Genomic DNA, 18,181 nt, shown 5'->3' with positions numbered 1-18,181 from the left:
AGTGGGATGTCCTGGGCACACCCTTTCCCGACCCCCGCGCTTATCAGCACCACTCTTAGTTCTGCTTCTACTCACTCGCTTTAGCGTAAACGCCTGGGTGGGGTTAAGGGTCATTGGGCGGTCACTGCGCCTGCGCCGGGACTGGGGGTTGGGGGCCTGAAGCGGGTGGCCTGCCTGGCCCCAAGGTCTGAGCTGTCAGTGCGCCTGCGCGGCCGGCCGGTAGGCTGGCAGTACTAAGCTGCCTCGCCGCCGCCGCCGCCGCCACTGAGCTGCGAGTGCGCCTGCGCGCGGGTCGGGCGCCGGGGTTCTTGACTGTGCCGCGCGGGGCGCTGGGTGTAGCCATGCAGAGTGCCGACTCGCAGAAGCCCCCCAAGCGGCCCCGGCGCGATGGCAGCCCAAGAACCCCGCCAAACACCCCTCCCGCAGACACAGAGAGGTCCCCGAGCCCCGACCTTCACCCCGACCACCGGACCTGGGGCCCGGAGCAGGTGTGCTCCTTCCTAAGGGACTGTGGCTTCAGCGATTCTGGACTGCTGGAACGCTGCCGAGGTAGCAGGGCTGTAGGGGTGAGGGGCCGGGGGCCGGCGACTCGAGGTCGCGACAGCCGGGCCTGAGAGAGGGCTCCCTGAGGCCGTGAGCGTGGGGGCCTCAGAGAGGAGCCAGAGCGGCCGAGGGAGACCGGACGCGGGAGGCACCCGAAGGGGTGGACCTGAGGCGGGGGCGCCCAGGAGGGATGACCTGAGGCGGAGAACGGAAACCTGAGGCTGCGAGCCCTCGGAGAAGGTTGCCTGAGGCGGGGGAGAGAAACTTGACGCGGGAGGCACCCGCAGGGGTGGACCTGAGGGGCGGCGCCCAGGAGGGATACCCTGAGAGGGAGGGAGGAGAAATGGGGCGTCTGGCGTTGCGGACCCGTAGGAAGGGAGCGGACTTCGGGGGTTGTGAACCTGGGGCGGGGAGGGGGCAGCTGGTCTAACTCTGGTGGGCTTCTTCAGGAACTTGGCACCCCAGCGCCGGACAGGCGGGACTCAGGTTCCTTTTTTAGTTAGAAGACCCTTGGTGGGAGGGTTGCTGTCATTCAAGCTCACCAGGCTCGGGAAACCCCCCTCTGCTGATGCAGCTCCCTGAACACTTGCCACGTGAGAGTATATTTGGGTGCTTTAAAGTTTGTTTCCTCCACTCCCCTCCCAACTCGGGGTTTGTCTAACCGGGAAAGAACTTTTCTGTTAATCTCTGAATCCGCATCGCCTTACCGTAGCGTCCGGGTAGACTCAATACATGCGTGATGACTGTACTTGCAGAGCTTAGTAAAGATCATGTTTTCTTCTCCAAAAGTTTCCCTCGCTAAATCTGAACCCTGGGGTGGTTCGGTTGACCACTGAACTCCCAGGTGCCCACAACTTGGCCTGTAGGTTGTGAGTTTTAAGCGACTTTACTGGCTTAAGTTCAAGCATCCATCCACTTGAAATCTACTCAACTTCCCGTAAGGGGGATGAAGTTTGACCTCTGCTTTACCCTCTGAAGTGTTCAATAGAAAAGTAGTGTGATTTGCAAATGCAGTAAACTTTTGCAGTTGGGGGGGTAGAACCCTGTTTGCTTAGGCTGGGTGGGAGGAACTAAAGAAGTGTTCAAGACGTAAAGATAGCTTGATGGGTGAAGGAAATTGCACTTCTCTTTTTCCCTAGCACCACCGCCCCGCCTCACACCCCACACCCCCCCCACACACACACCCCGCCTTGGTTTTCCTCCCCTTCTGGGGTGGAATTTTTCTTTTGAGTAGCAGTAGGTGGGGATGAAGTAGTTTTATGTCTTCAAACTGTGATTGGCTATATTGTTGGCTGCCTATTTCAGTGGTGTCCTGTAGATTAATTCATCAGTCTTCAGAATGATCTGTTCTCTTGAACCACAGTCTAATACTAGAAGACATTACATGCTTTAAATTGGTAAAAACTGACCAAGTGTTCACAGTTGCTAATTTCTTACTGCTCCCTGATCAGCTTCTCCTAAGAACTGGCTGACCACAGCCAATGTCCTGTCAGACTGGGGTCACTTCCTCTCCAAAGATTCTGCTTATCTCTGCTTGCTCCTACTTTATCCTATTAAAAAACAAACAAACCAACCAAAAAAAACCTTTTGATTTTGAGCCACTTGCAGATTTCTGAGGTCAGAACGTTCTCCCTATTGCAATAATTTTCTCCCTAATTAGAGTCTGTCCCTATCTAAGTCCAGATTTTTTTAATTGAAGTATAGTTAATTTACAGTGTTGTATTAGTTTCTGGTATACAGAAAAGTGGTGTGTGTGTGTGTGTGTGTGTGTGTGTGTGTGTGTGTGTGTGTGTGTAGTCTTTTTCAGATTCTTTTCTGTTATAGATTATTACAAGGTGTTGAATGTAGTTCCCTGTGCTATACAGTACGACCTTGTTTTTTATCTGTTTTATACACAGCAGCTTGCAAGTCCAAATTTGTTTTTATTTGACAAAACTAAGCACAGGTGCTGGGTCCCTTTCCTCATTTTGGAATACAATTTCACAGGAATTTAGAGACTATAATGTGTATTTTTTAGTAGATGATGTGTTTGAGATTCAAAGGCCACACAACTAGAAAAAAGCAGAGCTGGATTTTTTTTTTTTTTTTTTTTTTTTCAGAGCTGGATTTTAAAGTTAGGTCTTTGGACTCCAGAATTCATGCCACTTATACCTTAACAAGTGTTCTCATCAAAATACATTGGATTTCCCTCAACAATAAGGGAATAAACAAACCAGTGAGAAAAGAAAAAAAATGGAGAACATAACCAAAGTTATAAAGTCAACTAAGAACAAGGAAAAAAACACCCCAGTAGGAAAATGAGCAAAACACAAGAACAATTGACAAGCAGCCAATAAAAACAGAAAAAAACATTCAGTCTTAACAGTAATTTTAAAAACACTGATTTTAAAATTTAAATGGAAAAATATTTAAAGATTGGTAATCCAATAAAGTTGATGGAAGTATCAATTTGCTTAACCCTGGACAGTTTGGGAATACCTTTTTACTTATAGAAAATTTCACTTGTAGGAGTTTACAGAAACATTTGTACACTGTCCAAAGAAATATATTCAAGATTATTCTTCTAACCACTAGTTATAAATAGCAAAAAAGTAGAAATGGTCTAAATATCCATTGATAACAATAGTAAGTAATATTGATTAACAATTTATGGAGCATTTACTTTGCGTGAAGTACTATTCTCTGCACTTCGTGTTTCATCTTATAAAATCTTTACAATAACTCTGTGACATAGGTTCAGTTATACTCATTTTAGTGGTGAGGAGCATAAGGTTCAGAAGAAATTGGTTAAATGTGTTATGGTACATCTGTATTGTGGAATAAAAGACAACCATTAAAAATGATGAAACTACATCATTAATAATTGTTAATAATTGACAAGAAAGATCTTTATGACCTATTAGTTGGGAAAAATAGATTATAAACAACATAATTTCATTTGTGTAAAATTACATAATTGCATAAGTAAATGTCTTGAATTTTGTTATCTAAAATATTAATGATTATTAGGAGAATATGAGTAAGTTGATATTTTATACTTTATATTGTTTGGATTTTTTATGTTGAATATTTTTTATGCTTGAAAAACACCCCCCAAAATGCCATTTTCATTTAAATGTTTTTTTCTTTCTGGAAAATTACATCCTCATTTTCTCTTGTTACCTTTAGAAAGACTTTTGTTTGTTTGAAAATAGTCCAGTGTTCTGGAATCTGAGGTCAGGAAGATCTGGAATTAACTATATAGAAAGATAAAGAAAAATAAACCATGTGAGACTTCCCTGGTGGCACAGTGGTTAAGAATCCGCCTGCCAATGCAGGGGATGCGGATTTGAGCCCTGGTCTGGGAAGACCCCACATCCCTGGAGCAACTAAGCCCGTGAACCACAGCTACTGAGCCTGCGCTCTAGAGCCTGTGAGCCACAACTAATGAGCCCATGTGCCTACAGCCCGTGCCCTGCAACAAGGGAAGACACTGCAATGAGAAGCCCGCACACCACTACGAAGAGTAGCCCCCGCTCGACACAACTAGAGAAAGCCCATGTGCAGCAAAGAAGACCCAATGCAGCCAAAATAAATAAATAAATATTTTTAATGTATATAAGCCTTACTAAACAGATTGTGTGCTTTCTTTGGAGGTTTTAGAGCTAAGTCAACTTGTGGAGCATCCCTCAGGCTATGGTTTTGACCTGACTATTCTAACAATAGACTGACATTTCTTTCCCCGCCCCACCCCAAACCTCACCTGTTTCAGGAAGAAGCTGCCAGTTTTGCAGCTGGACTTCCTTACAAATAATTTACTCAAATAATTTAAAAAATTTTACCTGGTTTATCAAAAAAATCCTCTTGGTATAGTTATCAAATTAAAATTAAGACTTTCCGGGCTTCCCTGGGGCGCAGTAGTTAAGAATCCTCCTGCCAATGCAGGGGACACAGCTTTGAGCCCTGGTCCGGGAAGATACCACATGCCGCGGAGCAGCTAAGTCCATATGCCACAACTACTGAGCCTGTGCTCTAGAGCCTGCAAGCCACAACTACTGAAGCCCACGCACCTAGAGCCCGTGCTCTGCAACAAGAGAAGCCACCCCAGTGAGAAGCCCTTGCACCACAACGAAGAGTAGCCAGCACTCACCGCAACTAGAGGAAGCCCGTGCGCAGCAACGAAGACCCAATGCAGCCAAAAATAAATAAATTTATTTAAAAAAAGAAATTAAAAATAAATAAAATTAAGACTTTCCAAGTAGCAATCAAAAATGTGGTACTTGGCACAGTTTGTTGCCAGTACTGGGTGCTCAAAAAAATGTTGATCTGAGTAAATTCTGGTGGATCCAAATTGAAAGAAATCAAAAGCATGTGCTATGAATATTGAAATCATTCATTTTTTTTCCCTCCCTTTTCTTCCATAGAGAAGAAAATCACAGGTTCAATACTGCCCTTTCTTGATGAGTCTCTTCTTGAAGACCTTGGAATAAGGTAAGAATGATAAAATTCACATTGTAGCCAAGCATACTTAAGACCTTTTTATTCACACTGAAGAGACAAAGCCCAAGATTGCTGATATTAAGTGTCATTTTAAATCTGCACAGGTTTTAAAACAGAATACCACACCTGCTGTCTAAGAGTTGTTTTTATTTGTTTTTGCTGTGCAAATCCTATGTTAAATATTACTAATGATTCCTGTTTTTAAAAATTTTGCTAATAAGCCTTCATGAAGTTTGTAGTGACCAACTTTTTACTCTCAAGTTCAGAATAATTGAATTATACACTCCAGAAAATGTAGAAGAATTGATAGGAAAAAAATGTTGGCAAGAAAAATCAAGGCTACAACCCTATCTTGAGTATATTTCTAGGTCTTTCTAGAGCTACTTAAGGCTGGAATGCTTCCCTGGTATTAGATTTAAAGACACTATCCAAAGTAGTTTGGCACTTTTCAGATGTATGATTTGGGACAATTTATTTAATCCTTCAGTTTCTGCACCTGTGAAATGGATAATAATAATGAGACAATGTATGTAGAGTGATTAGCACATGTTAAGCCCTTCATAAATTATATATGTAGGTTGAGATCCCTATATGTGACTGGAGATTCCAGGGTCTAGATTTGTGTAAGTCCACTTTAAATATCTCAGTTGAAGATCCAATCAATATTTAAACCTTCCTTAAAGTAGAGACTTTGTTTCTATTAGGGAATTGGCAACAGTGGTAAAATGTGGTCTTTTCTTCTGGAATTCTACTTAGCTAAGTGTTGTTTGTGGAAACAGTAGCCAAAGAATCAGAACAAAAGATTATACTGAATTACTTCATGCACTGTTGTTTAGTAATTGATAATGCAAGTAGATTGAGGGAAAGATTACTTTAGAACATTTTACTGACTTTTAATAAGCCTCCTTTGGGTCAGAATCCTTGGGAACCTAATCTTGCCTCTTTCATAATTATGTATCATACCCCTCTGTCCCCCCAAAGTCCCGCTTACTACCTATTTCTTATGTATAATAGTAGCATATTGTTTGAACTGAATGGAATTTTTTCTAATAGAGTTTTGCTTTTAAAGGGAACCATATACTTTGTGGAGCCAAATGCTGTTGATTTATTCAACAAATATTTATGGAGGGCTCATTATGCATTAGGCATTCTTCCAGGAACTTGGGACACATGAGTTAACAAAATAGTAAAAATTCCAAAAGGAACACTATGTGTCATGTCTTTTTGTGCCCACCTCTTAACTCTGAGGTGGATTCTGCAGTATCCCTTAGAGCTGTGTTTTCCTATGCAGCAGCCACTACCTATGTGTTAAAATTAATTAAAATTAAATGAAGTGAAAATTTTAATTTCTCAGTTATATTATCCATAATTCAGGTGCTCAGTAGCCACTTATGGCTGGTGGCTACCATGCTGAACAGGGCAGATATAGAATATTTCCATCATGACAAAGTTCTCCTGGACAGAGCTGCCTTTGAGGATTTCAGTGGGATCCGTTGAAGTTGTTCACAGTCGTCCAGTGCAACCAACTTATTAATGTACCCTTGCATTATTTTCCCCTCGTTTCCTGTTTCACCTTTTCTAGCCCTCCACTCCATATCCCAGGATTCACATCCAAAATAAATTAACTGTATGCATGCTCTTGTCCTACACTCTGCTTTCTAGGGGGAATCCAGTTTAGACAAGTACTCCTGTATTTCCTCAGTTTTATGACTAACTGATGACGGTAAAAGATTTTTCTAAAAAAATAAGAAATATTGTCACATTAAATGTACACATCAGTTGTAAGAAACAGTAGATTTCAGAAATGATGAAATATGGAAATAAAATCTTATTGTAGTCCAACTATTCTGGCCCAAATCTTTGTTTAAAGTATTTATTTTGCCATAGCCTTTGCCAAAACAAAAACACCTCCAGGTTTTGGGTGGCTTTTTAAATATGCTTTAATCAGTGATTTTTTAAAAAAAAATTAAATATTTTTATTGAGGTATAATTGACATATTAGTTTCAGGTGTACAGTGTAATGATTCAATGTTCGTATATATTGCGAAGTGATTACCACAATAAGTCTAGTACCCTCTGTCACCATACAAAATTACAAAGAAATTTTTTTTCTTGTGATGAGGACTTTTAAGATTTACTCTCTTCGGAATTCCCTGGCAGTCCAGTGGTTAGGAGTCTGTGCTTTCACTGCCAAGGGTGAGGGTTCGATCCCTGATCAGGAAACTAAGATCCTGCAAGCTGTGCAAAAAAACAAAACAAAACAAAAAACAACAAAAAACAGATTTACTCTCTTGGCTCAACAAAAAATTAATCAATATTCGATCTAAATGAGAAATAGAGAGTTTTATTCAAGCCAACCTGAGGATTATAACCCAAGAGACAGTCTTTTAGAAAACTCTGAGGACTCTCCTGCCTGTTAGAAGTCAAAGGAACAGTCATATACATTTTCGAGAAAACAGATTGTACATCAAAGTGACACACTGACATTTTATGTAAAGTTCACCAAAGATACATAGTCCAGATCTGCACATAGGCACAGTATGTCACCAAGATCCCTTACAGGATTAGGAAAGGAAAAATTAATCTTCTAAGGAGTTACATTGTTGGCATCAGAAGAAGGAAAAAAGCATTGTTTTTTACAGTTGAGCAGGCATTCCCAACTTTGAGGAGGTCTGGTTAATGTATAATGCACATTGCACATTAGGGAGGGCCCAGTACAAGCAGGGAACATGTTATGCTTAAATTTTCTTGCCCTGCTTAAAACATAAATTGTATACCATCACTTGGCAACTTTAAACATGCACTACAACATTATTGACTATAGTCATCATGGAGTACATTACATTCCCATGACTTATTTATTTTATAACTGGAAGTTTGTACCTCTTGAAGCCCCTTCACCCATTTTGCCCACCCCCCCATGTGATTTCTTTATGAATACAGTAGTTTCTTTTTGAGTTCTAATTAAGTGATGAATACTGAGTATCAGTTGAGGAAAAGACTGGGCTGTGAGGTTGGTTTAGGTTTGGTATTATTTTATGCTGTGATTCTTGGTTATGCTCCACTGTGCAACTACACTTAACCTGTGTCAGTTACAGCTCTGCCTTAAAGTACTTCTTGGAGCTTGGCCTTTCCCTATGCTTGTTATTTCAAACTGATGAGGGTAGGGGAATAGTAAAACACAAGCTATGCTGCTTTAATGGTTTAGCAGCTGTAATGATGCTTCTGTACATTCCAAAAAAATCATTCTTAGATTCTGTAGTTACTGTGGGTCTTGGGGGACAACATAGAGGTCAATTGTAGTACTTCTGGCTCCAAGTCTATCTAGGACTTTTAGCAAAAGATTTACATTTCAGTCTAATTAGCTAAAGGATTGATAAAGGCTAACCCCTTGCCTCCTGCTTCAGCCAGGTACCAGGCTAACATGCCTAGACCAATTAGTAAGTGTAAATGGAGCAAGAAAGTGAATTATAGGATTTTGAGTTGTTTAATTCCTATTAAATTCTTTCTCAAGACTGGAGCATTATGAGTAATTACTAATAGAGAACAATAGGTATAAATGAAGCTAAAACCATATATACTTGATTCATGCATAATTCATACCTGATGCTCATAAGTCAAACTTGGAACTTTGCAACTCATCACTATAAAGAGTTTTAAAAATCTATTCATGGACTGATCACGTGACTGACAGCCACCCCTGCCAAGAAGTCTTACATTGTCCTGCGTTTCCTTTCATTGTATTCTAGACATTTGCATTTGATGTGACTGTTTCTTAGTTGATGTAAGCAATGATTATTTCACTTTGAAAGTTATTTTAATATGACAAAGGCTCAGTTTGTCAAACAAATGTAGTCTTCCTATATGTAACATCTTTGCCCAGTTTAGTTAGATAACTTTGTTCACATACTCACCGCTTGGTTATACTAATAAACTCCTAGATTCTTGTCCTTAAAACACTGCTGATGGGATAAATATTGAATTTAACATCAATAATAATTTCTATAACATCTGTAATCATAGTTAAAATTCTCCTATAGTTCTTGAGGGCAGGAACTGAGTCTTTTGTATCCTCAGTGCCGGACACACTGTTTAATCCCTCTCCAGCCCTGTGAGGGAGATAGTATTATCTCTGTGCTATAGATGAGAACGTCAGTGTACCAAAAAAGGTTAAGTAACTTTTCCAAGATCATATAGATTCCACGTGCAGATGTGAGTCAGTTCTGCCTGATTCCAAAAACCTTTTTCATTATCACTGTGCTCTACTTCAAAGGGATTTACCTATCTTGAGATTTCGCTTACGTGAGCCATGCAAATTTAGGATCATGAGGGTAGATGGTGGCCTCAATTAGGTTAAAATAAGTTTGAAGTGTAAATTGAGCATTCAGTGATATAGGTATGAGAGGTGTTGAAGTCTGAATTTACCAAGAGAGAAGAGGATTGAGGGCAGAAGAGTTTCATGTCTTAGAAGCAAAGGAAGGGAGAGGGTTTCTAATAGGAGTATGTTTGAATTATTAACTGTTCCTTTTAATCTGACTTCTATTCTAACAACCTACAGTTGATTATATACTATTATATACTCCAGGGATTATTATTTAGCAAATAATGATAGATTTGCTTATCCTGTTATAATTTTAGTTCCTATGGGAAGAGAATAAAGCTGCTTAATAATATCCAACAACTGGATCAAACTCATGTTTATACAATGAAGGTAAGAGGAATCTGAGTTTATTATTTTTTTAATATAAAGTGATATAACTCAATTATGTAGAATTCATTTTGAAAAGAATGGAAAGAAATCTCTTTTCAGTAACGGGATTGTGAGTAATGGGTTTTTACTTTCCTAAACTTTCTGCATTTTCTAAAATAACCACGAGAAAAACTGAAATATTTTAAGCACACAGAAAAGCATAGATAGACTACTGCCCAGCTTGTCAAATCTTAACATTTTGCCTAATTTGCTTCAGATCTATTATTTTTAGAACAAAATATTAGAAACAGTAGAAGGCCTCGTTTGTACCCCTCTTGAATTCTGTTTCCATCCTTTTTTCCCCAAGTGTTTAATCATTTTCTTGAATGTTTTTTTAGATTTTTACTACATGTGTATGTATAGCCATAAACAGTGTATAGTATTGTTTTACATATTTTTTAAACATTTATAAATGGAATTTCATTTTATTAGAAGTAACCTTCTAAGCTTTCATATAATGTTATATTTTTGAGAACTATCCATATCGACACATATAGCCCTAGTTACCCCTTAGTCATAGAATAACTTTTAAATTAAAATTACTTATCAGTTTTGGTGAACTTTTTTGTCAAACAGTAGACCAAAGAACAGATATATGCCTAAAATTTGATCTATCAATAACTGTTTATTTCTTATCCCCCATCCCCTTCCAGACATTTCAAAAGCCCTGTCTTTCACACTCAGTGTCCCAAGAGTCATTTTAACAAGCAGTCAACTGCCTAGCTCCCATCTCAGAAATTCTGATTCTGGGAACTTACAGTAGAGACCCAGGAATGTGCATTTTTCACAAGCTCTTCAGGATGGTTCTAATACCGTAATTAAAGAAATGTTTCTTGATTGGTTGGTGACAGGAAATGTACCACACTGTTTATGCTTTTGACATCTATAGGGTAAGAAAACTTAGTTTCAGACCTGGAAGAGGGGATGGGGTCTCATTCTCCTTTTACACAGTCATCTTTTGCACTTTTCATCAGAGGTGTTTTATGTATTGAGTTATCTCAGATCCTATGAGCACATGAATTTCAATTTTACTGTTACAAGTTAGTCTGCTTATTTTTCATTGAAAATCGTGTTTGAAGATATTTAATAAGTGTGTTTGGTTCAATTCTACAAGAATCTTCTTTTACAGACAAAGTAGTTGTTCTTAGAGCAAATCTGTTATTTGAGGAATGATCAAATCGTAGCCCTTTTTGAAAATGTTACCTAATATTAAAATACTTCATTTTTATGAAGAAGTAAATAGAAGAATCACTTACCAAAGATGATATCTAAATATTTTGTTCTGCAATTGGGAGACAGTTGCTGTCCTGCATTCTTTTTTGTCCTTTCTCAATAGCAGCAGCATGGGTGTTCTCATCAGGCAGGGCAGAGATAAGATGAGTTTTCTTCATTAGTTGAGATCATCTCAGATAATCTCTGAGGTCACATTTTCACAGTTTGCAACAAAAAATCTTTTTGAAGTAATTTTCAAGGCAGTCAGTAGTTTCATTTGCCCCCTTTTATTTATTTTTTCTATTTTTCATTAAAAACAAAATTGTTTAACCTCATATGTAAACTATAGTCATTGAAAATAGATCTTAAAGCTACTAAGTACTTGAGTCGGTGAGTCACTGTCTAGTAATGAAATTGATACCTTTTTGACCTTAGCTTCATCAGCAGTACAGTTGAACAAAGAATTAATTCCTACCCTAATTTGGCATCTACCTTTTTTTTTTAACATCTTTATTGGAGTATAATTGCTTTACAATGGGGTGTTAGTTACCTTTTTTAACCCTTTTTTTTTAAAAATAAAAACAGCTTTAGTGAGATATAATTCACATACCTTGCAATTCATTCATTTTATTTTATTTTATTTTATTTTTTATTGAAGTGTAGTTGATTTACAATGTTGTGCCAATCTCTGCTGTACAGCAAAGTGACTCAGTTACACACAGATATTTTCTTTTATTCACTCATTTTAAATATACAAGTCAGTGTTTTTTAGAAAGTTCACAAGGTTGTTCAGTCATCACCACAATCTAATTTAAATTGTAACAGTTCTTTATATATTCAGGATACAATTCCCTTATTAAATATATAATATGCAAATATTTTCTCCCATCCTCTGGATTATCTTTTTACTGTCTTTTTATTTATTTATTTAGACCACATCATGAGGCTTGCGGACTCTTAGTTCCCTGACCAGGGATTGAACCTGGGCTCCCAACAGTGGAAGCGTAGAGTCCTAACCCCTGGACCACCAGGGAATTCCCTATATTTTTAGTTTAGTTTAGTTTTGTTTTTTTAATCAGTATTGCTTCTTTGTAAATGTGTTTATTTATTTATTTTTGGCTGCATTGGGTCTTCGTTGCTGTGCGCAGGCTTTCTCTAGTTTCGGTGAGCAGGGGCCTCTCCTCATTGTAGTGCATGGGCTTTTCATTGCAGAGCACAGGCTTTAGAGCACAGGCTCAGTAGTTGTGGCGCACGAGCTTAGTTGCTCCACAGAATGTGGGATCCTCCCAGACCAGGGATCAAACCCGTGTCCCCTGCATTGGCAGGCGGATTCTCAACCACCATCCCACCAGGGAAGTCCCCTCTTTTTAGTTTCTTGATGGTGTTCTTTGGAGCACAAAAGTTTTAAATTTTGATATAGTCCAGTGTATCTATTTTTGCTTTTGTCTCTTATGCATTTGGTGTCATATCTAAGAAACCATTGCCTAACCGAAGACTATAACCTCTTATTCTTGGCTTAGTTTTCTTCATGCTAAATTTAGTTCAATTGGCCTCTGAAACCAGGAATTGCATAATAGTGAGGATGAAGTGCAGTGTTTGACATAGTAGGCACTAATTTGTCAAATGTATTGGTGATTTTTTTTTTTTTTTTGGCCATGCTGTGTGGCTTTGGGGATCCTAGTTCCCTGATCAGGGATCTAACCTGTGCCCTCCCCACAGTGGAAGCGCAGAGTCCTAACCACTGGACGACCAGGAAAGTCCCTGGTCTTTTTAAAACAGAATTTTAAAACAGTGAAATGTCTACCTAATATGTGTGAAATTATAGAATCACCACCTCTGAATCTTTTTCTGAGGGTTCCTGTTCCCCTTTCTTCAGGGTAGAACTGACCACTCCTTCTTTTGTTTCTTTTTCCCCATTCTCTTTCCCCACTACTCTACAAATAGATTCTATTATTTTTCCTGGGGGCAGGAATGGTAATTATTCATCCCTCATCCTCAGTGCTTGGCATATACAGAAGGCAATAGAATTGTTTCATCCTGCTTGGCTAGTAACACAACAGAATATCATATACCTTTAAAAGTGATAAGTAAGTGGACCATGTGACTATAGAAGGAGTAGATTATATTAAATAACACTGGGAGACACCAGCTCTGAGACACCCTGGGCACCTTAGCCAGGCACCCAAGGATCTGGCCCCGCTCACCAGTGGGCTGACACAAGCTTCAGGACAACCCTGACCCTACAGCCAGCTGTGTCAGGAACCAGCCCCACACCCCCAGCTCTGGGACCCCTGGGTCCTGCAGCCAGGGACCCCAGAATCCAGCTGTGCCCCCGCCATTGGGCCAGCACTAGCCCCAGGACCCAGTTTTACCCACCAGTAGGTGGGCACCAGTCCCAGGAGCTCCTAGACCCTGATCCTGCCCACCAGAGGGCAGACACGGGCCCCAGGACCACTGCAGCCCCACAGCCTGCCCTGTCAGGACCCAGCCAACACATCAGCAGTCCAGGGGCCCTACCTCTGAACCCTGCCCACCAGTAGGCCAGCTCCAGCTCTGGGGCACCTTGGGTGCCTCCGTCAGCAGCCCTGGGATCCAGGCCCACCCATCAGCAGACTGTCAGCTTCGGGACCCCCAGGGCCCTGCATCCAGAGACCTCGGGACCAGCTCCACCCACCAGTGAGCTGGCAGTAGCCTAGGACCCACCCTGGGCCCTGCGCCTGCCCACCAGCAGGCTGACAACAGCCCTGTGACGCCCCAGCCCCTGGACCCACCCATCAGCAAGCCAACACCAGCTCTGAGGTACTTTGGACTCCTCAGCCAGCCACCCTGGAATTCATCCCCACTCACCAGCAGGCTAGCACCAGCTTTGGGACACCCTGGAACTCACAACCAGCAGTGTTAAGAACTGGCCCCACCCACCAGCAGGCCAACACCAGATTCAGGAACCTCAGCCTCACAACCACTCATCTCAGAACCTGGCTCTGCCCACCAGTGAGCCAGCAGTAGCCCCAGGATCCCCTGGGGTTCTGCAGCCAGCCACCTTGTGACCCGGCCCTGCCAACCAGTGGCTAGCAGCCTCCACACAAGGTAGGGCCTGGCAACCAAGCAAATTGGGGTGCCAGCCATGCCTATCAGACCACCCACAGTAGTCAGCCCACCACAACAGAAGGACCCATGCAGCTCACACTGGGGGCATCCCTAGAACATATAACCCTAGTGACCAGAGGGGAGTGCGCTGCTGGGACACATAGGACGTCTCCCACAAAAGGCCACTTCTCCAAGGTCAGGAAACATAACCAACATATCAGATACGTAGAAATAAAAACAGCAATTTAGGCAAAATGAGACAGTAGAGGAATATGTTCCAAACTAAACAAGACAATAGAGGAAAATGTTCCAAACTAAATAAAATATGTTTATTTTATTTGAACAAAATAAAACCTCAAAAGAACTAAGTGAAGTGGAGATAGACAATCTAGCTGATAAAGAGTTGAAGGTAATGATAGTAAATAAGATCAAAGAACTCAGGAGAAGAATGGATTCACAGAGTGAGATGTTAGAAATTTTTAACAAAGAGTTAGAAAATATGGAGAAGAACCAAGCAGGGATGAGGAATACCATAACTGAAATGAAAAATACACTAGAAGGAATCAGCAGTAGACTAAGAGAGAATATTAAAAGCAGCAAGGCACAAGCAACAAGTTATGTATGCAGGAACTCCCGTCGACTATTAGCTGACTTATTAGCAGAAACTCTGCAGGCCAGAAGAGAGTGGTAGAATATCAAGAACCAAGAACCTACCTGGCAAGGTTCTCAGTAAGATTTGATAGAGAAATCAAGTTTTATAGATAAGCAAAACCTAAATAAGTTCATCACCACAGCCAGCTTTACAAGAAATGCTAAAGGCACTTCTCTAAGCAAAAAAGAAAAGGCCACAACTAGAAACATGAAAATTATGAAAGTAAAAAGCTCATTAGTAAAGGCAAATATACAGTGAAGGTATTCAATCAACCACGTACAAAACTAGGAGGAAGGTTAAAGGCAAAAGTAAAATCATCTATATCTGCAGTAAGTAGTTAAGGGATACACAAAACAAAAAGATGTAAAATATGACACTAAAAACAGTACTCACGGCAGGAGGGGAGTAAAAATGTAAGGTTGTTAAAAGGCATTTGAAATTAAGAGATCAGCAACTTAAAATAATCATTTATATATATAGATTGCTATATATAAACCTGGTAAGCACAAACTAAAAACCTATAACAGATACATACACAAAAAAGAGAAAGGAATGCAAACATAACGCTAAAGACAGTTATCAAATCACAAGGGAGGAGAACAAAGGAAGAAGAAAGGAACAAAAAAGAATACAAAAACAACCCCCGAACAGTTAACAAAATGGCAATAAGTACATACCTATCAATAATTACTTTAAATGTAAATGGGCCAAATGCTCCAATCAAAAGACATGGAGTGGATGAATGGGTACAAAAACAAGACCCTTATATAGAGTGCCTACAAGAGACTCACTTCAGACCTAAAGAAACAGACAAAGTGAGAGAATGGAAAAAGATATTCCATGCAAATAGAAATCGAAAGAAAGCCGGGGTACGCATGTAACAACTAAAAGATCCTGCATGCCGCAACTAAAGATCCTGCGTGCCATGACGAAGATCCCGTGTGCCGCAACTAAGACCCAGTGCAGCCAAATAAATATTAAAAAAGCAAAAACAAAAGCAAAAGAAAGCCGGGGTAACAAAAACTTAGACAAAATAAACTTTAAAACAAAGACTGTTACAAGAGACAAAGAAGGACACTACATAATGACCAAGGGATCACTCCAAAACGAAGTTATATAACAACTGTAAATATATATGTACCCAACATAGGAGCACCTAAATACATAAAGGAAATATTGACAGACATAAAGGGAGAAATTGACAGTAACACAATAATAGTAAGGAACTTTAACACCCCACTTACACCAATGGACAGATCATCCAGACAGAATATCAATTAGGAAACACAGACGTTAAATGACATATTATTCCAAATGAATGTAACAGATATATAGAGAATATTCCATCCAAAAGCAGCAGAATACACATTTTTTTTTGGCCATGCCGTGTGGCATGTGGGATCTTATTTCCCTGGCCAGGGATTGAACCCGCACCCCCTGCAGTAGAAGCTCAGAGTCTTAACCACTGGGCCTCCAGGGAGGTCCCAGAATACACATTCTTTTCAAGTGCACATGAAACACTCTCCAGGATAGATCACGTTCTAGGCCACAAAACAAGTCTCAGTAAACTTAAGAAAATTGAAATCATGTCAAGCGTCTTTTCCGACCACAATGCTGTGAGACTAGAAATCAACTTACAAGAAAAAAACTGCAAAAAACACAAACCTGTGGAGGCTAGACATGCTACTAAATAATGAATGGATCACTGAAAAAAATCAAGGAAAATATCAAAAAAACTTGGAGACAAGTGAAAATGAAAACACAGCAATCCAAAATCTAAGGGATGCAGCAAAAGCAGTTCTAAGAGGGACCTTTATAGCAATAAAAACCTACCTCAGGACAAAGAAAAATCTCAAATAAGCTAACCTTACATCTAAAGGAACTAGATAAAGAAGAACAAACAGAACCCAAAATTAGTAGAAGGAAAATGGACAGAAGACCTGAATAGACGTTTTTCCAAAGAAGACATACATAATGGCCAACAGGCAGATGAAAAGATGCTAAACGTCACTAATTATCAGAAAAATGCAAATCAAAACCACAGTGAGATATCATCTCACACCTGTCATAATGGCTATCATCAAAAAGCCCACAAATACCAAATGTTGGCAAGGGTGTGGAGAAAAGGGAACCCTTGTACACCCTTGCTAGGAATGGAAATTGGTACACCCACTGTGTAAAACAGTATGGAGATTCCTCAAAAAACTGGAAATAGAACTACCATATGATCTAGCAGTTCCACTCCTAGGCATATATCTGAAGAAAACACAAATGCTAATTTGAAAAGATACATGTATCGCAATATTCATAGCAGCATTATTTACAATTGCCAAGATATGGAAGCAATCTAAGTGTCCATCAACAGATGAATGGATAAAGAAGATATATATACGCAATGGAATAGTACTCAGCCATAAAGAGTGAAATTTTGCTATTTGCAACAACATGGATGGACTTGGAGGGTATTACTCCTAGTGAAATAAGTCAGAGAAAGACAAATACTGTATGTTATCACTTACGTGTGGAATCTAAAAAATGAAACAAATGAATATAGCAAAACAGAAAAAAACTCAAGAATAATAGAGAACAAATGAGGGGTTAGCAATTAGGAGAGAGAAGAGGGAGGGGCAAAATAGAAGTAGGGGATTGAGAGGTACAAACTGCTATGTATAAAATAAGCTACAAGGATATACTGTATGGCACAGGGAATATAGCCAGTATATTATAAAACTGTAAGTGGAGTATATTCTATAAAAATTTTGAATCACTATGTTGTAACCTGAAACTAATATAATATTTAAGTCAACTATACCTCAAAAAAATACTGCAGGAACAAAAATAACAGATTATATACAATGATCAGAGCTCTACTCAGTACTCTGTAATGACCTATGTGGGAATAGAATCTAAAAAAGAGTGGATATATGTATATGTATAACTGATTCACTTTGCTTTACAGCAGAAACGAACACAACGTTGTAAATCAACTATACCCCAATAAAAATTAATTTAAAAAAGTGATCAAAACACTTTAATATCACATATACACACTAAGGGTTGCAAAGGGAATATGAAATTGACTAAATAGAATTTCTAGTTTCGCAAAGCCCAGTGTTAGGGGAGTGGTTTAAAAATGTTGGTTCATCAATGAAATAGAGCCATTACAGTGATAATTATTAAGATTTGTAAAAACATGAGAAACTGTTCATGATGCATTTTGACCTGAAAGGAGAGTGTGTGTTATGATACTAAGTTAAAAATAATTTTCATTGAGTTCTTTTAAAAACAGTTATTAACCATTGAAAAATTGACAGTGAAGTCTTTTAGATCTTTAAATGGATTAAAAGTAGATTATGGGACTTTTCTTTCATAATTTTTCAAAATAAAATAGATTCTTGGGACTTTCCTGGTGGCGCAGTGGTTAAGAATCTGCCTGCCAATACAGGGAACACGGGTTC

General features: G+C 39.6%; 1 protein-coding gene across 2 annotated transcripts in view; it reads left to right on the top strand.

The window, feature by feature from the left end:
- The first annotated feature begins 253 nt into the window (after positions 1–253).
- The window catches only part of SAMHD1 (SAM and HD domain containing deoxynucleoside triphosphate triphosphohydrolase 1), a 63,510-nt gene continuing 45,582 nt past the window's right edge, over positions 254–18,181 (top strand). The window contains exons 1-3 of one of the 2 annotated variants that reach the window (XM_082858221.1): positions 254–549; positions 4,947–5,013; positions 9,661–9,733. In XM_082858221.1, the coding sequence (XP_082714347.1) occupies positions 342–549; positions 4,947–5,013; positions 9,661–9,733 (348 nt within the window). In that variant the 5' untranslated portion in view covers positions 254–341. The remainder of the gene's footprint in view (positions 550–4,946; positions 5,014–9,660; positions 9,734–18,181) is intronic. The other variant, XM_082858222.1, reaches the window with a different exon arrangement.

The sequence above is a fragment of the Leucopleurus acutus genome, assembly GCF_964270905.1.
Source record: "Leucopleurus acutus genome assembly, chromosome: 16".
NCBI classification, from domain to species: Eukaryota; Metazoa; Chordata; class Mammalia; order Artiodactyla; family Delphinidae; genus Leucopleurus; species Leucopleurus acutus.
This window is presented reverse-complemented; position numbering and strand designations above follow the sequence as displayed.